We start from the raw sequence: 20713 nt of genomic DNA on the forward strand, positions 1-20713 counted from the left end.
AATGGCCATTTTTGCACTGGAGATACAGTTTTTATTGACAGTTTTCTGCTTCTACTATGGTACATGTGAAATGTATACCCTGTCTACTGTGTGTGTATATACCCAAGTATCCAGGAAAAGTATACAAAAAGCATCTCTAAATGCAAAGCATCTTCACGTCCATTTTTAGCACCGCGCTAAGTGCATTACCTAGACACATATAACAGCGACAGCCATCTACTGTCTGGCTAATAATTCAGTTATCACAATTTCCAAGTCCATTAGCAGCAAGTGGAAGGGATTTACCTCAAGTGCATTTTCGGTCTGTGCCAGCAGCTGAATAAATTCTTCAAAGAACAGAGAGGGCTCCGTTGTGTTCCGGTCAATCTGCAAAATTGGAAAGAGTGACTGTTATTATAAATAGGGACAGGGGCTTTAGGTGGAGAGGAGCCATAGTCCAGACAACTAATCTGGCGGATAACAAACCGGCATAATAAAGAGATTTCCTATTGTTTAAAGTGGTCTTCCAACCGATGAAGATAGAGACATATCAAAGGTTTTGATCCATCCGGGTCTGAGTGTTCAGACCCCTACCAGTCTCTAGAAAGGGCTGGAAGAAGGGGTTTCACAACTTTTAATATACTTCTGCTATCTTATAGAAAACAATAAAGAGCCTATACTTACCTGTCCCCGCTCCTCCAGTGTTCCTCTCTGACTGAAGCGCCGGACAGCCTGCCCAGCCACTGACTGAGATGGGACAACGTCACAGCCAGTGATTGGATCACAGAAGTAGAAGCGATGCAGTTAGCAGGGGACACCAAAGAAGTGTGGACAGGTAAGTATAGAATTTATTGTTTTCTATACAACAAATATATATTATATACACACATAGCAAGTCTATGTAACTGTTACTCTCAAAAACACAGAGAAGGGAGAGAAGACACTGCTTGTTCTAATGATGGCTGGGGTCTTGTTTAGACAACAAGTTAAGAGAAATGCATTGTCTTCAAGCTCTGTGTCATGTGACCAAGTGAGGCTCATAATGCAAGTTTGTCGTATTACTGTGTCCACTAACTGTAAAAGGTCAACCGTGGGATATATACTGCAGTTTAGGGCTGGGCGATATAAACGATATGCCAAAATATCGTCATCAATTCGGTTGACGATATCGTCATATCGCGATATACCACGGAGCGGTAGTGAATAAGCTTCTCACTTACTGCTCCGTGCTACCGCGCTGCAGGGCCTTCCGGCCACGCATCGTCAGCGCGCTAGCTGACAATGCGTGTGACGTCAGGTCTCCCAGTGCATGCTGGGAAGAAGACGCGGCCCGTCTCGCCTCGCGGACTCCATCAGCCAGCCCTGCAGGAAAGGTAAGTAGCAGAGGGGTCGGGGGCGGCAGATGGCTTGGCATGGGGCTGATGATGGCCCTGGCTGGGGGGACATGATGGCTGGCACATAGGGAAAACTGAGAGGGGAGATGACTGGCACTGGGGGGGGGGGGCTGATGACTGGCAACGGGGGGCTGATAACTGGCAACGGGGGGCTGATAACTGGCAAGGCGGGTGATAACTGGCACAAGGGAGGGCTGATGACTGACACAGGGTGGGCTGATGGCACAGGGGAAGGCTGATGACTGGCAAGGGGGGCTGATGACTGGCAAGGGGGGCTGATGACTGGCAAGGGAGGCTGATGACTGGCACAAGGGGGGCTGATGGCACAGGGGAGGGCTGATGACTGGCACAGGGTGGGCTGATGGCAAAGGGGAAGGCTGATGACTGGCAAGGGGGGGTGATAACTGGCACAAAGGGGGCTGAAGGCATAGGGGAGGGCTGATGACTGGCAAGGGGGGGTGATAACTGGCACAAGGGGGGGCTGATGACTGGCACAGGGGAGGGCTGATGACTGGCACAGGGTGGGATGATGGCACAGGGGAAGGCTGATGACTGGCACAGGGTGGGATGATGGCACAGGGGAAGGCTGATGACTGGCACAGGGTGGGCTGATGGCACAGGGGAAGGCTGATGACTGGCACAGGGTGGGCTGATGGCACAGGGGAAGGCTGATGACTGGCAAGGGGGGGTGATAACTGGCACAAAGGGGGCTGAAGGCATAGGGGATGGCTGATGACTGGCAAGGAGGGGGTGATAACTGGCACAAGGGGGGGCTGATGACTGGCACAGGGGAGGGCTGATGATATATCGTGATATATCGTTATATCGTGCATGCATCAAATTATATTGTGATATAAATTTTAGGCCATATTGCCCAGCCCTACTGCAGTTGTGCCTAATTTGCAACAATTCCGTCCACTTTTATCGTTAGAAACGTATCTTAGCAGGCCCTATATCACAACGCAATGAGTGTTCTATTATTGTATATGCAAGTGACATTACTTTGGCATACATCTGGACTGTGTGAATGCTCCTGTGTATACAGTACGTTAACATATAACAAAAATGCAATGTGTAAATAGCCTTATAAAGGGCCTAACTACTTTATATAAAGAAAAGTTTAATAAATACGTCAGCACATTCTAAGTTCTGCAAGACCACTGAGAAACATGGCGTAAACCGATCTTACCTCTGCTCTTAAATCATTGCTGTCACTCGCGCCCGTATTGCTAGGGTCACCTTCTTCACTGTGTTGAGTTACCTCCTCGTCCAGTCCAGCCTTCCCATTGTCATTGTGAAGGTAGCTGTAGCTGATAGATTCCTCACTATATCCCAATTTATCTTCTTGCTTCTGAAATATTAGGAGTAACATGTCATTAATACATTGGTCATATTCAGTTCTTTGTAAGGAACTCACTTATATATTTGTGTGTTCTAAAACATATTTCTAACTATTGTCGTATGATAATCTTAATACAGAAGAAACTCCAGGCTCTTGTTCATCCATTCATCGTGTAGCTGGATACTCCCCAATCCAAGGACACATCAGCACTTAATGCTTCGAGCACAGGACATTATATATAAGGCATCAATATTCATGAACATCCACCTCCTGAAATAGTTCAGGCTTAATAACTTTTTTCCCAAGGCCTATTGTGAGCAGTGCAGGGCTGAAGGAAGATGTGCTAAATGAGACAAAAATCTTAATGCAAAAATAAAAAAATAATATATCAGAACAATAATATATACAGTACAGGGGTCCTTAAACTTACAATGGTCTCAGGTTACAATATTTCAACATACAATGGTCTTTCCTGGACCCAATGTAACTTGAGACCAGACTCCACATACACAACAGTCTGATCTGTAGAACATATCAATGTCTGGAAGTTCTGAGCAGAGGGTAAAACACCTGTAGTGTACGCACTGATGGGCTGTCCCGTTGTGTCCCTCTACAGTACTGTTATCTGTACAGAAAGTCATTCACAGCTTCCAGTGGCTCCCTATGACTTTTATACATAAAGCCCCTATTACATGGGGCGATCAGCGGGAGCAAGTGTGCGCCAACCTGTCAGGTCAGCTCGCACTTGCTCCTCGTTCCCCGTTCGCTGATGGCACTGTTACACGCGCCGACAGCGAGTGGGTGGGAGCGGGAGGGGGCTGCTGAAGGAGCTCCCTGGCCACTCTTTAGATTGTTTGGTGAGCTAATAGGAGACAGCGGTGGTCTACTGACGCTGCTCCTGTTACACGGAGAAACTGCAGCAGATCCTTACCATCGCTCTCGTTACGTCTTTCAACATGTTGAAAGACGTCAAAAGACAACTATCGTCGGCTGATCATTGCCTTTGGTTACACAAAGCGTTTATTAGCTGTAATGCCCGATAATCGTCTAAGTACGGCCAATAAGCGCTTTGTGTAATAGGGCCTTAAGTACCACAAATAGTTAGAAAAGTAATGATTAAAGAAAATAAAAGCCAGTTACTATTACAACTAAAGCAAGTCCTTACTTGCTTTTATATGTAAGGACTTGCTTTGTCGTGAAAGTGATTGGCTTTAACTTACTTTAATCATTACTTTCCAACTATTTTTGGTTGACATTTTTTTTTATGATCTCAACGGTTTCAACTTATAATGTCCGTTATATTGTAACTGAAATGAAGTGCCCAACCTCTCTCCCCCATCACAGCTGCATACTGCTATTTGACTAGATTCAAACAACCTCCAACTCCAGACTACACGGATTATGGGGCGCAGGTCCAACTTGAGATCGAGGCACAGTGAGTAATAAAAATGTTTTATTGTGGAGACTCAACACGTTTCGGAACCGCACCGGTTCCTTTCTCAAGAGTCATCATGACTCTTGAGAAAGGAACCGGTGCGGTTCCGAAACATGTTGAGTCTCCACAATAAAACATTTTTATTACTCACTGTGCCTCGATCTCAAGTTGGACCTGCGCCCCATAATCCGTGTAGTCTGGAGTTGGAGGTTGTTTGTATCTTTGTTTCCTTTTGGATATCGGGAGTGTCTGCGGTCCTTGATCTATACGCTGCAGAGTGTTGTGCCTCCCTTTGCACAACCACATCAGGTGAGGGTTGTCGTGCACCCCTAACCCCTTTGCACCTTGTCCTTCTGATCCTCGCCATGGAGCGCTGTCGCCCTTTGTTTTTTCTATTTGACTAGATTGACAGCAAAGGGGCAACGGCGGGCAGGAAGGTTGTGGTCACTTGTGGCTCATTAGAAAATGATCTACTTTTACGTCATCAAAGGTCATTTGAACCCAAATCCCTAGTTACTAGCATAGTAGGCTCTAGGCTAAAGAAGTTCTTTTAGACCTCATGCACTTAACAGGAACAAGGCACAGATGGACCAGACTGTCATCACACACAAGAGAAGTATAGGAGCCCAGACTACATATCTGGGCTCCAGGCAAATGCACACTCCATAGAGCAGAATATGTCCTATACGAATTACAATTGTGGACCCACAATTGTATATACTATACAAACCACTTTCGAGGCCATGTTCAGGAAACCTTTATATGTAGAAAAGAAGCAGAGGAGGTACATGTCCAGTGACTCAAAGCTCATCTGTGATAAATGTGAGTGAACCTCAGGCACACTCAGATTTGTCTGAATCCTAGCGTGCCGCATCTGATTACTGGTGGCTGAGAAAGCTGGATGCAGCCCTAAAGGCACTATTACACTAAACGATTATCAGCCTTACTTACGATAACATTTTAGTGTATTAGCACATGGCAACCATCATCGTGGTCTTTCAACATGTTAAAAAAATCAGCCATGGTCTGCAGCGCGTTGCTCCGTGTAATAGCAGACTGTTGCTGACTTCAATGGGCTGGCCAAATGATCTAAGTATCATTCAGGTGCCTTTCCCTGCTGCTTCCAGCTTTGCTTCTGTAAAATATCTATAGGTGTAATAGGGCCTTAAGGCTGCCTGGAAAACATGGATACAGCCATAGGCTGGGTTCACACAGCGTAAAACACCAGCAGTTCTGTAAACCAGCCGGGTCACATAATGGCTGGTGTTAGTGGAGATCATCCCAGCCGGTACTGCAGTGATGATCTTCATTTCTGTTGAATTTGGATGCGGACACACTCGTGTGCACCCACATTTCAATTCAAGATTCCACTCTCCATTGTGTGAACTGACATGTCTGTGCGTCCGCTGTTCAATAGCGGCCACACAAAACTGACAAGTCAGTTTTTTGTGTGGCTGGTAGGAATCCCGACCGGAACGTATACTATGTGTATACGCTCTGGCTGGGATTCTATTAATTCAAATACAATGTATGTTTTGCATAAATCATGGCCGTTGTTGCAAATTGCAACAACGGACGTGATTTATGCTAAACATACATTGTGTGCCATAGGCTGTATCCCTGTTTACCAGGACTCCCTAGGGCTGCCTCCAACTTCTTCAGCCACAGATAATAGAAAACTACACGCTCGGGTTCACTCATCTCTAGTGATAGAGACTATGTAATCCTACTACAGTCTACATGCAACCAAAAAAAAAAAATCTAGTGTCAGGAAAACATTCAGTCTGACTGAGGTCAGCGACCTTCTGAGGTAGACATCTTTTTCTTTGCACAAGCTCCTGTGCATCCCCTGTGTGTTATGTACTGGGTCAGGCCTAATTATATAATATAATCTGTCAGTCCACTATGGAGTGCAGCCATAAGCAGGATGTGCAGAACAGGAGGTGGCAATGGGGGTGGTCAGTGTGACTAGCCTGATCTTCAGCAGATGGATCCCTTCCCCCCCCAGCAGCTTATAGGTTTTAACATTTGTTCTCTCTTCCACCCTTCTCTATCTGTTCTCTTGCCAAACACAACCCACCAATTACCCAAACTACAATACAATGACAAACACCACAAGGCTCATAGCCAGGATTCACATGGGGGATTTGGGAGTAGGTTTTTGTCCTAAAAATGTATATATAGTATAGTAAAATATTTGTAAGTGTATATTTTGAATCCCCTTTTGAAAAGGTCAGTGAAAGTGATCCAGTCCATTGTGATCCATTGTTACATGGATCATCACACAAAATAACTACATTAAACATGCTAGAGAATTTCATTTCATGGTATCTACTGATGCATCACAGGTTTTTTTTTGCTAATATATCTATTTAAAGATGACAGTGTACATGAAGCACAGAGCTGTGCACCAGTCTCTTTGTCTGTGTGACCTTTGTAACCTTACTGCAATTCTGCATTGTTCTGGCAGTCATTATAAGCTTGCAGGTATTAAAGAGTCAGCTAGCATAGTTATACTTGTAGGGACCATCAAATTAAATATTTTTGCAAATACAAATATCTAGCAAACTTTCCTCCTTCTACTGATATGCTGCTTCTTCCATCCAATTGTTAACAGCTGGTTGTCTAGGTTACAGACCACCTCTCTGCTCTAAAAACAGTGGTCTGGCAGGCTATTGTATACATATATGGGGTATTATAAAGCTGGTAACCTAGACAACAAACTGTTACCAATGGGGGGGATAGTGCTGCCATATCAGGATTAGGAGGCAAGTTTGTTTAATAATACTATATACTAAATAATATAAATATATATATATAACCCCTTTAAGGAGTAATCTCATCATAGACAACCGCTTTAAACAAAGAACTGTCCTTATTGCAACAGGGATATGTGGCATTATTTGGCGTGAAGCTATGCGGCAGCCTTTATTGCTGAAAAGCTGTGGAGTGGCATGGCCCATAGCTGGAGGGGCTGGATCTGGCAGCAGTGGGGTCGCCTGAATATCGGGCTGCTCCCCCTATAGGTGTCGGTGTTGTAGTGATGGTGATCGCTGAACATCACTAACCCTTTAGGATACTGACACACTTAAGTGATGTCGCCGTAAAGTGGCAAATGGGCTCATGCAAAGTGTATTAACAATGTGTTCGTTTTCTAAATTTTGATGAGAAGCAGAAGATCAATCTATAACCTGTAGATGTGCCGCCATGTCTTTTATTTCTACATTTATGGTGGCATCACATGTGGCATTCCCATTGAATGGCTGCCAATGTAACACCACAGCAGCTGCCTGATGGCGCTTTACTCTGGCATCTAAATAAGTTCATTTAGGCGATGATGGGAAAATTCAGAACTATATTTGGGAAACATAAGGCCTGAACTCGTAACAGAGACGCTCGTGAAAAGACACGAGAGATCACAGGACCAGATTATAACGTTCTCCCCTTCGGTATTACAGGTAACTTAATCTTTATAGGAGGGTAGAAATTTGCAAGACACAAGCCCCCCATGACAAGCACACAGCAGATGTTACGCTGCCTGCTTAAGCCTATTGTTCCTAAGTATCCTGCAGCAGCTGCTCCCTTGTCATTGAGACAGCTGTCCCTCCATCCCTGTCTTCCCTCTTACTAGGGGAGGAGAACTTTTTGTTAAAAGATTCTACAAAGAAAATTTTTTGTCTCATAAAAGAGTGAAAAAAAAAAGAACACACGCCCATCCAGGGGGGCGGCTCAGGTTACTTTTCAGTTACCTACATAGGCAAAGCAGGTGTATGCCTGTAAGGTATACTGACTCGTAACAGTCTGACCTGCAGGTAATGGGACTATAGGTGAGGAGATATATGACACCTGAATAGCTGTACTCACTGCATGTAATGTAGTACCGACACAGGAACTCTAAAGTTTGGGTTATGTACTATAACTAGTAGACTACTGTATAGTTGATTAAATAAACTCAAAGGAAGTTAGAACTTTTAAGATGTTTTTGTACCTTTTTTGGATTTTTTTTTTTTTTACCATATTTGATTTTTTTGTGCTAAAAAAAAAAAAGCCATAGGCCTAAACCCTAACCATTTTCAGGCAAAACAAAATTTTGGCCCTTTTTCCCATATTTTGAAGGAGAAGTCCGTCCATTTGTAAAATCTGGCAGCCGCAGGGGCAAGGGGGGAATTTGATCAGGAAAACAAACTTACCTCTCCCTGTGTCTGCGGTGAGCGGTGGGACCGGCTTTGGGACTGCCGCCGGAAGGCATTCTCTTCCCCAAGTTGTGATGACTTCACGACTCGGGGGGATGCCTGTCCCTGCTGATGGAGCAGCGTCCCGCTCCACAGGCACAGAGAGAGGTAAGTTCGTACTCCTGATCAAATTCCCCCTGCCAGCTTTTACAAATAGCTGGGCTTCCCCTTAAGGTTGCCTCAACACACACCGGATCTGCAGCGGATTTGCAGAAAAATCTGCTGCAGATCCAGTGTCAGTGCAACCCCTTGAGAATACATACTCACAGCGGGATTGACATCCTGCTGTGAGTGTATAAGTTAACCCCCCAGCGGCCGGAACATACATCACCTCCTCCCCTGGCTTGCTTTGGGGGTTCCCTAAAAGAAACAAAATTTAATTCCCGACATCGCACCTATGCCACCATAAGTATTAATGCTTTAATATGGTGGGAAATCATAAAAACATAAATATAAGAGATGAGCGAACCTGGAGCATGCTCGAGTCGATCCGAACCCGAACTTTCGGCATTTGATTAGCGGGGGCTGCTGAAGTTGGATAAAGCCCTAAGGCTATGTGGAAAACATGGATATAGTCATTGGCTGTATCCATGTTTTCCAGACAACCTTAGAGCTTTATTCAAGTTCAGCAGCCACCGCTAATCAAATACCGAACGTTCGAGTTCGGATGGACTCTAGCATGCTCGAGGTTCGCTCATCTCTAATAAATATGTTGTGAGAAAATGATATTAAATGTTCAGGAACAGTTCAGAGCAATAGCAAGCCCCCCCCCAGGGCAAACCTCCTCTACTCTAGGCAGTTCCTGATATGGACAGAGGTGGCAGCAGAGAGCACTGTGTCTGACTGGAAATAACTACAGGACCCCTGCAGGTCATACAGCGACTGGTAAGTACTAGAAGGCTTCAGTTTTTAAAATAGAAGTAATTTATAAATCTACAGTCATTAAAAAGTCTTTTAATGTGAATTCTAATATAAACTAAAATGTTATAAAAGATTAATCTGATTTCCAGCATAGAGCAGGAAGCAGCACTGTGCCATACATTTTCCACAGATGTCATCTGATGACCTAATTGCCAGGCTAAATACCAGTCAATGATCTCATTATGCTTGTGTATTAAATTGTCAACACAGATCAATACTTATCATTGAGATCTACGTCCAAGGAAATAATAAATGGTGCTGGCAAAAAAAACAGGTCACCCCAGATGAGAATATCACTGAGAAAGCACCGACTAAGCTGATAACTGCGGAGAACACTGCTGGATGATGCTGTATACAAATACACCTCCTACTATGCAGAACACTGTCTATAATACAGACAGAAAACACAACTTTCTGAAAATGAATGACGTGACTGAACAAGATGGCAAAAGAGTAAGAAAGACCTGGCACAAGGATGCACAATGGAAGGAAAGCAGTAGGATAGTCTGATTGGAAAGGGTCCTGGCATTAATATGGATGTTGGATTTTGACCCATACTACTACATTGTTGCAGACTAGAGATGAGCGAACCTCAAATGCTATGTATTTGATTACCGGTGACTGAAAAAGTTGGATACAACCCCAAAGCCCCTGTTACACGTTCCCCGCTTGCTGCCGCTGCATGCGTCGGCAGCGATCGGGTGAGTGCAGGGGGGCTGCCCGGGTGATGGCTAGATCATCCGGGCAGCCCATTGCAGATAGCAGCGGTCTGCTGCCGTCGCTCCTATTGAAAGACAAACGACTGCAATGATCAGCTGACATTGCTTATGTCGGCTGATCGTTGTCTTCTATTACACATGACGATTATTGGCCGTAGCGGCCAATAATCGGTTTGTGTAATAGGGCCTTAAGGCTGCCTGAAAAACATTAGGAAAATAACTAAGATTTTTAAAAAAACTGAACTCATGAACACAGTGAGGTTAGTTGGGGGAAAGATCAGAAGCCAAGTGAGAAAATATTACTTTACTGAAAGAGTAGTAGATGCTTGGAAGAAACTTCCAGTAGATGTGGTAGGTAAATCAACAATAACTGAACTGCCTGTAATAAACATATATCTATCCTAAGATAATAAGAAAGGAAATACTAACTACTACTAGATGGACTAGGTGGTCCTTTTTGCCAACAATCTTCTATGTTTCCAAGGTGGTGATTTGGCCTCCAAATTCCCCAGATGTCTATCTGATCGATTATCTGTAGGTTGTGCAGGAAAATAAATGTAATTTATGGAGGCCACACCTCACAACAGGACTAAAGGGGAGTTCATAGGTCAGTGATCAGCACAGTTTGGACGCTTCAAAAACAATCAATGTAGAAATGGCTGAATCTGCATTCTGTTCAATCATTTTCATTGGAGTTCCAGCATTCTATTGTATTCTATTTTTAAGCTAGAAATACAGCTTTATAGGACTTTGTAATGACACATTGTGCCAGATCCTAGCTGTCTTGTAAAGTTTATGCCTTGATGGATCAGATTTGCTGCAGCAGCCTAAGGAGATATATATATATATATATATATATATAGATATACACACATATATATATTAAAGGGGAACTATTATCAGTTAAGTCAATAGTGCTAGGGGCACTGAGGATGAAGGTATGTCTCTTACCTTCATCCTCGGCACTGTTCAGTGCAGTTTGTAGTGTAATCCTGTGGCGGGTAAGGCAGTTTAGAGCATTAAGGGCAGGGCTATTGCCCCCAGAGCACCAATCCATCCTTTCTAATGATTATAAGCGGAGACGGCTGGATCAGTGCTCAGGGGGGCAGTAGTCCCACCCCCAGTGCAAACGGCCTTATCAGGCACAGGATTACACTGCGAACAGCACAGGAATGGTGCTAAAATGGTGGTAGAAGACTTACCTTCATCCTCAGCACCTGTGCACAATAAGGAGCTATCAACAGGCTAGGTTTGTCTAACCTGCTCATAGTTCCCCTACAGGATCCCTACACCACAGCCCGATCCTGTTGACTCCAGTTCTGCTGTCATTAAGATGTTCTGCAGAAGCTGAATAAGCCACAATGATGCAGAACCTCAAGATGTACAGCAGTGTCTGTGATATACAGAATCTGTCAATCACAGGTTTATTTATCTTCAGTTGCTTATCTGGTCCTAGCATACAGACTATAATCACATCAGTCAGTCCCGAGCGGCACAATCTAATTTCCCTATCACACACATACATACATACATACTAGTGCCAATTTCATTGAAATCCAATTAATCTATTAGAGTATGGGAGGAAACCAGAACACCCACGAAAACAATGGCTATGGGGGTATGGGGGGGGGGGGGGGGGAGGAGAACACACATTACCCTGAATAAGGATCCCATTGCTTTTCAAATTGAGATTCTGTACAAATTTATACTATAAGGTATAATGTACATAATAATTTTAAAAGTACCCCATATACATTACATGACCAAAAGCACCAATCTCAGAAAGGCTGGCTGATCATCTATGGTGTTGGGGCACCCGTCTCCCTGAAAGAAGATGTTATCCTCTGGGAGAAAAGCTGCTACCAGGTGTCTTCCATACAATCTGCAGCTTTTTCACCATTGGTAAGGAATCCACATGCCAGTCTGTTGCTAAACCTCCACAACCACGATGATCAGCTGCTACCTACACGCCTGGCTTTTCTTACCCTCTCGATGATCTGGGTGATCAGCTACCATTAAAGGAGTACTCTGGCAAAAATATTTTCTTTTAAATCAACTGGTTTCAGAATGTTATATAAATTTGTAACTTACTTCCATTTAAAAAACTCAAGTCTTCCCATACTTATCAGCTGCTGTATGTCCTGCAGTAAGTGGTGTATTCTTTCCAGTCTGACACAGTGCTCTCTGCTGCCACCTCTGTCCATTTCAGGAACTGTCCAGAGCAGGAGAGGTTTTCTATGGAAATTTTCTGCTGCTCTGGACAGTTCCTGACATGGACAGAGGTGGCAGCAGAGAGCACTGTGTCAGACTGGAAAGAATACACCACTTACTGTAGGAGATACAGCAGCTAATAAGCACTGGAAGACTGGAGATTTTTTAAATAGAAGTAAATTACAAATCTGTATAACTTAAACCAGTTGGCTTAAAAAAAAAAAAAAGATTGTCATTGGAGTACCCCTTTAAGTTTGCGTCGGCTCTTTTCCCTTGCAGTGACCACTACTACAGAAATGTTGCATTACATGGTGGCTAATGCATGGGTGCCCATGTCAGCTATTCTGGCACGTAGAGGGGGGTGAAGGGCAAGCCCCCCCTATGATGTCTATATACGTCCTACCAGAGCGTAGTATGAGCAGTAGATGTCTTCACTAGATAGCCCCTTACACTACAGAGCTCCCACGCTTCCTGCTTTCCAGGCCTGGAGCAGCGTCTACACACTGTAAATATATTAAATAAATGACATTACAGTTTAGATATCCTCCCAGACACATACTTAAATGGTTCTGTATACGCCCGAGGGTTGAATATCTGGACTCTGCTGATCTGACTACATATATGGGAGAGGCGGCCTTAAAGGGGTTTTACAGTTTTAATGAAGCAATAAAGGGTAAATGCGCTCAGACATGCAGTGTCACTAAATTTTTTACATTATAAAATCTATGGAGATCCATAAAACGTGGTTAATATATTATGGAGTAAAGCTAACTAAAGATAGGATTCTCTAGCGCAGGGATGATTTATTCTACAAACCAGTTAATAGCCTTGAAAATATATTTTATGGCCTTGACTTTAATGGGAATGTGACACCAAGTGTATAGGATCAGGTATTAGTATTCCCCAGCAGCCTGACCTACAGTTGTCAATCATCTTTTGTCAGCTACTTAGATTGGTCTATTATAGCAAATACTCTGTATTCTATGACGTCAACTTTTTTTTTTTTTATTTAATGACAGCGACATTTATAACACAGAGAGCCATTGTTTTATTCTAGTACTTCTTTATATAATGTCTCTTTGAGAGTTCACTACTATCCACAGATAAATTTCATATAATATATATTTTATGAAATTTTTGTTGATGATCATATATGTATATACACTATGGGGAAGATTTATCAAACATGGTGTAAAGTGAAACTGTCTCAGTTGCCCCTAGCAACCAATCAGATTCCACCTTTCAGTTTCCAAAGAGTCTGTGAGGAATGAAAGGTGGAATCTGATGCTAGGGGCAACTGAGCCAGTTTCACTTTACACCATGTTTGATAAATAACTCACTCACACTCTCTCTCTTTCTAACTCTCTAAAAAAAAACTCTTTCTAACTTCTAAAAAAAATTAAATGCCTCTAAACCTAGCTGGTCTTACTCACCAAGTCCCCCTGAGTATTTTGAGCAGTCTCCCATCTTTCTAGTTGCTGCCGTTCCAGAGTTACAAGTTTTTCTAAAAGATAGTCTATATCCAAGATAGGAAACTACATTTCCCATCATGCAATGCTTATGGGGTTGGGGGGGGGGCTGCTGTCAGAGAGGCAGACAGCTGCAGCGTCTCACTGTTCTCCCTCTCTTCCGTGGACTGGGTTAGAACCCAGCCCATTGAAGAGATGGAGGACACGTGATGCCGTCTCGGAGGGTCGGGGCCAGGAGCAGGGAGTGTGTTGGGTTGGACTGAGGTCTGATGATTCTATGCAATCCATGGGGGTGAATGCATCTAGATAACAGCAGAACTGTGCAGAATCCATAATAACTTTATATTGGAAAGATGGAAAGCTACGGGTGGGCAATGTATTAATGCAAAAATAATTTTGGGGGGGAATACCCCTTTACAGGGTTACTGTCTCAGAGAGCGCTTTCTCTTCTTTACCCATCTTTATCCTTCTCTTTTTCTTGCACTCTCTTCTCACCCACTGACAGCACGTTACATATGCGTAGGAAGTTGTCACATGGGGAGAGGAAGTGTAGCCACACCTTTGGGAGTCTTAGGGCGGGTTCACACTACGGAATTCTCGCGGACAATGTCCGCGGAATTCCGTCAGCTGTCCGCCCGCACATCTGGGCGCCTTTCCGCTATACGCTGAAAGAAGTGTCATGTCACTTCTTTTAGCGGATCGCGGAATACGCCGGCCCATAGAATGGTGTCTATGGAGCCGGTGGAAAAGCACGTTGTCCGCGAGAATTCCGTAGTGTGAACCCGCCCTTACTCTGGATTCTGTCAAGGAAGGACGCAAGCCAGAACGGTCCTTACAGTGGTCAAGCTGGGCCCTGGCTTATGCCAAGTCCCCTGTTAGAGGACACACAACTAGTCAGTGTCCGGTGTAGTCTGAGGTGTGAGCGAGAGCACGCTCTTCTTGAAAGCAGCCTTTCTATACACTATGCAGTGCTGAACGCACACTTAGAAAGGACAAGTCAGGGATCATCCCAGCCCACGCTGAAAACCAGTCTAAGGCCATGTTCACATGGCGTAAGAGACCGGCCGTTCAGTGACCGTGAAAACACAGACACTGTTCAAATTTTTACATTATAATTTTGTCCTGTCAGTTTCACTCCTGATTTTGGTTGAAAAAATACTGACCAAAAGTCAGATTGAAATACTACGTGTGAATATAGCTTCAGAGTAGCTTCACACGTACTGACTCGCAGAGTCAGCTAGGTCCTGGCAGATCACTTTCACTACATACACGAAGCGGTCTGAACGACCGCTGCGTGTATGTAATTCTGCCGGCCGCTTAACCCCCTTCAGCTGCCGCCCGGCTCCTGCTCTGTATACACAGGGCTCCAGACTAAAAAATTTACCTAGGAGCCATTGGCTCCTAACCTGAAAAATTTAGGCGCCAAATAGAATATTTGGTCGCCAACATTTTAAACCATGTAAAATTAATGTTATGTTAAATGGGACTTACTGTGTGCAGAGGCCGCGGCAGCAGCCTCCTCCTTTAGATCCTTTCTTTTCTTAGTTTGAAAACGTTCAACATGGAAACTTGCAACTTGACAACCATATACAGTCTGACTCAGTACTTCAGCTTCACTTGGCTAGCCTTTTAATGAGGCTTACTCTTCTGAACTTGAACTTAAAGGGAACCTGTCGACCCCCGTGCCGGGGTGACAGGCTCCCAACCCCCCGTTAGAACCCCCTATACTCACCTCATCGCGCCGGGTCCCGCTTCTGAAGATGGTCGGGTCACGGAGATCTCAGCCGCTGCAGCCCGGCGTGCGCTGAGAGATGAGTCCAACGCTCATAGAGAATGATGGGAGAGTCCAGCGCTCCATCATTCTCTATGAGCATTGGACTCATCTCTCAGTGTGCGCGTCAGGCTGCAGCGGCTGAGATCTCCGTGACCCGACCATCTTCAGAAGCGGGGTGAAGATGAGGTGAGTATAGGGGGTTCTAACGGGGGGTTGGGAGCCTGTCACCCCGGCACCGGGGGTGACAGGTTCCCTTTAAAAGCTTGCAACAGTCTATACATACTGAGCTAGACTTCTGACTGCAGCCATAGTGACCCCCCACAAGATGTGTATATAGATAGATATATCTCTCACCTAGTGACTAATGCAAGTGACCCCCTACAATACAGACACCTGAGGGGCCCTGATAATAATAATTGTGCATATATCTATCTCCCAGTGTCTGCAGCCAGTTTGCCCTACACTTATAGATGGCCCCCTCCCCTTATAGATGACCCCCTCTACCCCCATTATAGATGCCCCCTCTTCTCCCCCCCTTATAGATACCCCCTCCCCTTATAGATGCCCCCTCTCCCCCCCATTATAGATGCCCCCTCTTCTCCCCCCCTTATAGATACCCCCTCCCCTTATAGATGGCCCCCTCTCCCCCCCTTGAAGATGGCCCCTCTTCTCCCCCCATTATAGATGGCCCCTTCTCTTCCCCCCATTATAGATGCCCCCCCTTCTCTTCCCCCCATTATAGATCCCCCCCCCCCTTTCCTCTATGCTAAGCAATATTTAAAAAAAACAAACACACAAACTCACCTGACAACCCGCTCCCCTGGCGATCCTCTTCTTCTTCGGACGCTGTCCCCGGCTGATGCGCGGCTGCCGGGGGTGTCCCGTCCTATCCCCGGCAGCGCGGCGCGTCAGTGAGCTCCCTGTACGCCGGGGCTGTGACTTCTGACACAGGAAGCGTCTCTGACGCGCGCTTCCTGTGCCGGAAGTCAGGGCCCCAGGCAGCTCACTGATGCGCCGCGCTGCCGGGGATAGGACGGGACACCCCCGGCAGCCGCGCATCAGCCGCGCATCTTAAAGAGACAGCGCGCCGCCGCCGGGGCCAGTCGCAAATGGTGCCCAGATTAATAAATCTGGGCGCCATTTGCAAAATGTCAGTCGCATTGGCGACCATTTTGGTCGCCATCTGGAGCCCTGATACATTAACTCTCCCCGCTGCACGGGGTCCCGGCGTACTGCTCTCCCGCCCAGCCAATCAGTGGCTGGGCAACACACTGATTGGCCGGGCTGGAGAGCAGTACGCTAGGACCCCGTGCAGCGAGGACAGGTAATGTATACAGAGCGTGAGCCGGGCGGGAGCTGAAGGGGTTAAGCGGCCGGCAGAATTACATACACGCAGCGGTTGTTCAGACCTCTGTGTGTATGTAGTGAAAGTGATCTGCCAGGACCTAGCCGACTTGCAGCGTTATTAACGCTGCGAGTCGGTACGTGTGAAGCTACCCTCAATGTGTATTGCTCACAGGGGTTGAGGTCAGGGCTCTGTGTAAGACACTCAATTTCTTCCATATTAAACTCACCCAACCATGTCTTTATGGACCTCAGATGTGCTGAGGGGCAGTCATGGTGGAACAAGAAAAAAATTTCTCTAAACTGCTGCCACATAATCAGACACTTATAACACAAAGGATTAGATCAAATACTGCTACTTTCTTGCAAAAACAGCACCACCCCTGTCCCCTCGTTGTGTGTGGTATTACACTTCAGCACAATTCACTTCAGTGGAACTGATCTGCAAAATCCACACCCAAACTGAGGACAGGAGAGGTGCTGTTTCTGGAAGAAAGCAGACATGTTTTTCTAAGCCTGGACAACAACTTTAACATTACCTTCACTACAAATAAAACCCCATGATATTGGAGATTTTTCAATGTCACAAGAGTGAAATAGATGCAATAGTGCAACATGCGCCAGTCAATACGGTTCCGCCAGGTGCCTTTGGTATGCACCTTATAACAGATCTACAAAACACAACAATCACTGAGCTCAGGGAGATCAGTGAAAAAAGTCCAGGGGAGTACTCATTTAAGAGTCTCCACTGATTGCCCCCTACAAAATTTTAATATGCAAAGAATGGGTCTGCAGAGCCTCAGTTGCGAGTCTCAAAACATGGTAATAAGCCAGATATTCCTCTCTCAACAGAGTGGGGACCTGAGGGACTACGTATCAAGGTGGTTTGGTTTTCTCCCCACTGGGAGGCACCCCTTAGCAACAGGCTTCCTTCTCTGGAGAGAGGGATATCTGGCTATTCCGTGTTTTGAGACCTGCAACTGAGGCTCCACGGACCCATTCTTTCCATATTTAAATTTTGTAGGGGGCAATCTCACTGATCTCTCTAAGCTCCCTAAGTGGTTCTTGTGTTTTGTTGGTCTAATTTTCATTGCCTCCATTAGCTAGAATCCTGCTCCACACTGACGAGGGGCAAATACCCTGAAACAGCTGTCTGTGGATGGATGCCTAGCCTTGGTAAGCCTTGTCTTATGTCGTTATAGTCGCCACAGAGTTAGACTTTTAGGGGCCACCCTGATGTTTTCCTATTTGTGTCCCAATGCTCGCAACAGAGTGGGGACTTAAGGGGCTACGTTTCATTGTGGTTAAGTGTTCTGGGAGACACCCTTTCGCAACAGGCTTCCTTCTCTGGAGAGAGGAATATCTGGCTATTCCAGTGTTTTGAGACTCGCAACTGAGGCTCCACTGACCCCTTCTTTGCATTATAACAGATCTAGCAGATTGCTGTGGCTTTCATCATAAAAACAAGCTATAATGCAGATGGTTTATGAAAAACTACACTCCCCCTTATAGGTTCCTGCCTCCACTGTGTCTCGGGCAGCATACAGTGCTCTTATATACTCCAAACAATGGTATTTGCACATTACACCAGAATGACACCAGGTTATTTATTGTTCTTTTCTTAAAGAAAACTTTAGCTTTTCTAAGCATGCTACATGAGACAAGATTTTTTTTCCTATGGCAAAAGAAGACTGTTCATTTCCTTCCAGGAAACCAGCCTTTGTAGCGTAACATCTGCTTTACTGAAATAGAAACAAGTAAGTAAAAATATGCTAATTAGTTGAAAGACCTAAGAAGCTCATAAAGTAACTATAATACAATGAAGCACATGTACAAAACGGATCCCAGTTTCCTGGTGTCACATAAGGTGCAAGATTTTCCAGACATACACCAAATCCACAAGATTCTTACATGGATATATATCGCTATTTGGTGTATGAAGTCACCAAAAAAGTTGCATCAACGGTGCACGGCTGGTGTCTGCACTGATTTGTGTTTTTTTCATCCCCACCTTCCTGGGCTTTTGTGACTTCCCCTTTATATATGATGCTTTTGAAGAAAGGGGGCAGTTCGCCAGGCTGATGTATAATGTATGATGGCTGATGTGCTGGCCGTAACATTAGCACAGCCTATCATGTCCTCCTTCATGCAACAAAAACTTCTGACTGCTGCACTAGTGAATAATATAGATGTTCATCTGGAGACAACTCATTGGGGACAATCAGCCCTCCGTACTGTACACAATCAATAAACCGACTGGAAAATGCAAACTGCTTTATAGAAAAGGACTATTAATAACACAACTATGTATGGAAATAACCTGAACCTGCTTTCAATACGGCTAAGATACATATTTGCATCAATACAAGGCAAGCTGCACAGGGAGCACTGTAATAATGTTCAGCATCATTATAAGTCTGTGCATCCCACCCAGCTAATGCTACGAGTACAAACAAGGTAAAGTGCTACTCATGTGTCTGTGGCATAAACATATGCTGGACAGATGAGAAAATGATTTTTCCTACAACTCATATGCCTTAGCCATTTCATGCAGCCAACATATCTTGGTGGTCTCAAGTCATGGTTTAATAGGGGGATATCGGGCTTTCCTTTTTACACTCGGTTAAAAAAAAAAAAAAAGTGTACTCACCTGCCCTGATCCTCCACTGCTGGCATTCTGACAGAGCCCAGTGCAGGAGTGCACTGCTTCTGGTCTGCATACACTTAAAGGGGTAGTCCACCAAAAAATGTTTTCTTTCAAATCAACTGGTGCCATAAAGTGCAAGAGATTTGTAATTAACTTCTATTAAAAAATCTTAAGTCTTCCAGTACTTATCAGCTGCTGTGTGTCCAGCAGGAAGTGGTGTTTTCTTTCCTGTCTGACCCAGTGCTCTCTGTTGCCTCCTCTGTCCATGTCAGGAACTGTCCAAAGCAGGAGCAAATCCCCATAGAAAACCTCTCCTGCTCTCCAGACTGGAAATACAACTTCCTGTTGGTCATACAGCAGCTGATAAGTACTGGAAGGCTTGAGATTTTTTAATAGAAGTAAATTACAAATCTCTGGCACTTCATGGCAGCAGTTGATTTGAAAGAAATTTTTTTTGGGTGAACTACCCCTTTAAGTGCTCACTCCTATACCAATCCTATACCACAGTGGGGATCCGCCTCTGACAATGACTGGCTGAGAAGCTATTTTCTTGTATATAGAATGAGACCAGTAAGTAGGCTACAATGGAATTACAGAGCCAGGTGGATCAGGGTCGGTGAGAACACATTTCTTTTTAGTTTTTACCCAAGTCTAAACCATTTCAGTGTTAGAAGTATTCCCTGAAACAACCCCTTTAAAACTTTGAAACTATTAAGCTTTCTATTCCAATCTGACATGGTTCTAGTTCATCTGAGGTGAGTGGCCCCAAGCTTTTTTACATTTCCCTTTCCTAAAAATTCTACCAGAAATTCATACAGATCACATTTAGACATGCAAATGTGTCAGAACCAGTTGTCTTGTTGGATTTCAGCTGCCTTAGACCTTAGCTGTTGCATCCATCCTATAAAGCCAAGTCTGGAGAATAAAAATGTTTAAAGAAATGGAAGGGCGTTCTATGCCCCTAGCACATATTGGCCAGCATATCCAGCTCCATACCTGCTACAGAGCTGACAGATTCACTTTAATGCAGTAGTTGCTGACTACTAGAAAAAAAACTGTGTAGTCTGATTCATCAGTTGCTGCACTCTTTTGGTTCACGCTCTCCGACTGCGACTACTGCTTTTAAAAAATCTTTCAACATTTTATTATTGAATTTTATAAACGTTCCTTATTAATATGTTTTATGTTCTATCAATCTAAGGCCCTTATTTATGAACACCAGAAAAACACTTTCTCACAATGAAGC

The 20713-nt window shown here is 44.6% G+C and overlaps 1 protein-coding gene across 1 annotated transcript in view; it reads right to left on the reverse strand.

Annotated features, from left to right (window-relative positions):
* Positions 1-20713, reverse strand: part of NFE2L3 (NFE2 like bZIP transcription factor 3) — a 36104-nt gene that overhangs the window by 8578 nt on the left and 6813 nt on the right. Inside the window, exons 2-3 of the mRNA XM_069958765.1 lie at positions 2563-2724; positions 286-366 (exon numbers count right to left, since the gene is read on the reverse strand). Coding sequence (XP_069814866.1) covers positions 286-366; positions 2563-2724 — 243 coding nt within the window. The remainder of the gene's footprint in view (positions 1-285; positions 367-2562; positions 2725-20713) is intronic.

Source organism: Dendropsophus ebraccatus, chromosome 2, assembly GCF_027789765.1.
Source record: "Dendropsophus ebraccatus isolate aDenEbr1 chromosome 2, aDenEbr1.pat, whole genome shotgun sequence".
Classification (NCBI taxonomy): Eukaryota; Metazoa; Chordata; class Amphibia; order Anura; family Hylidae; genus Dendropsophus; species Dendropsophus ebraccatus.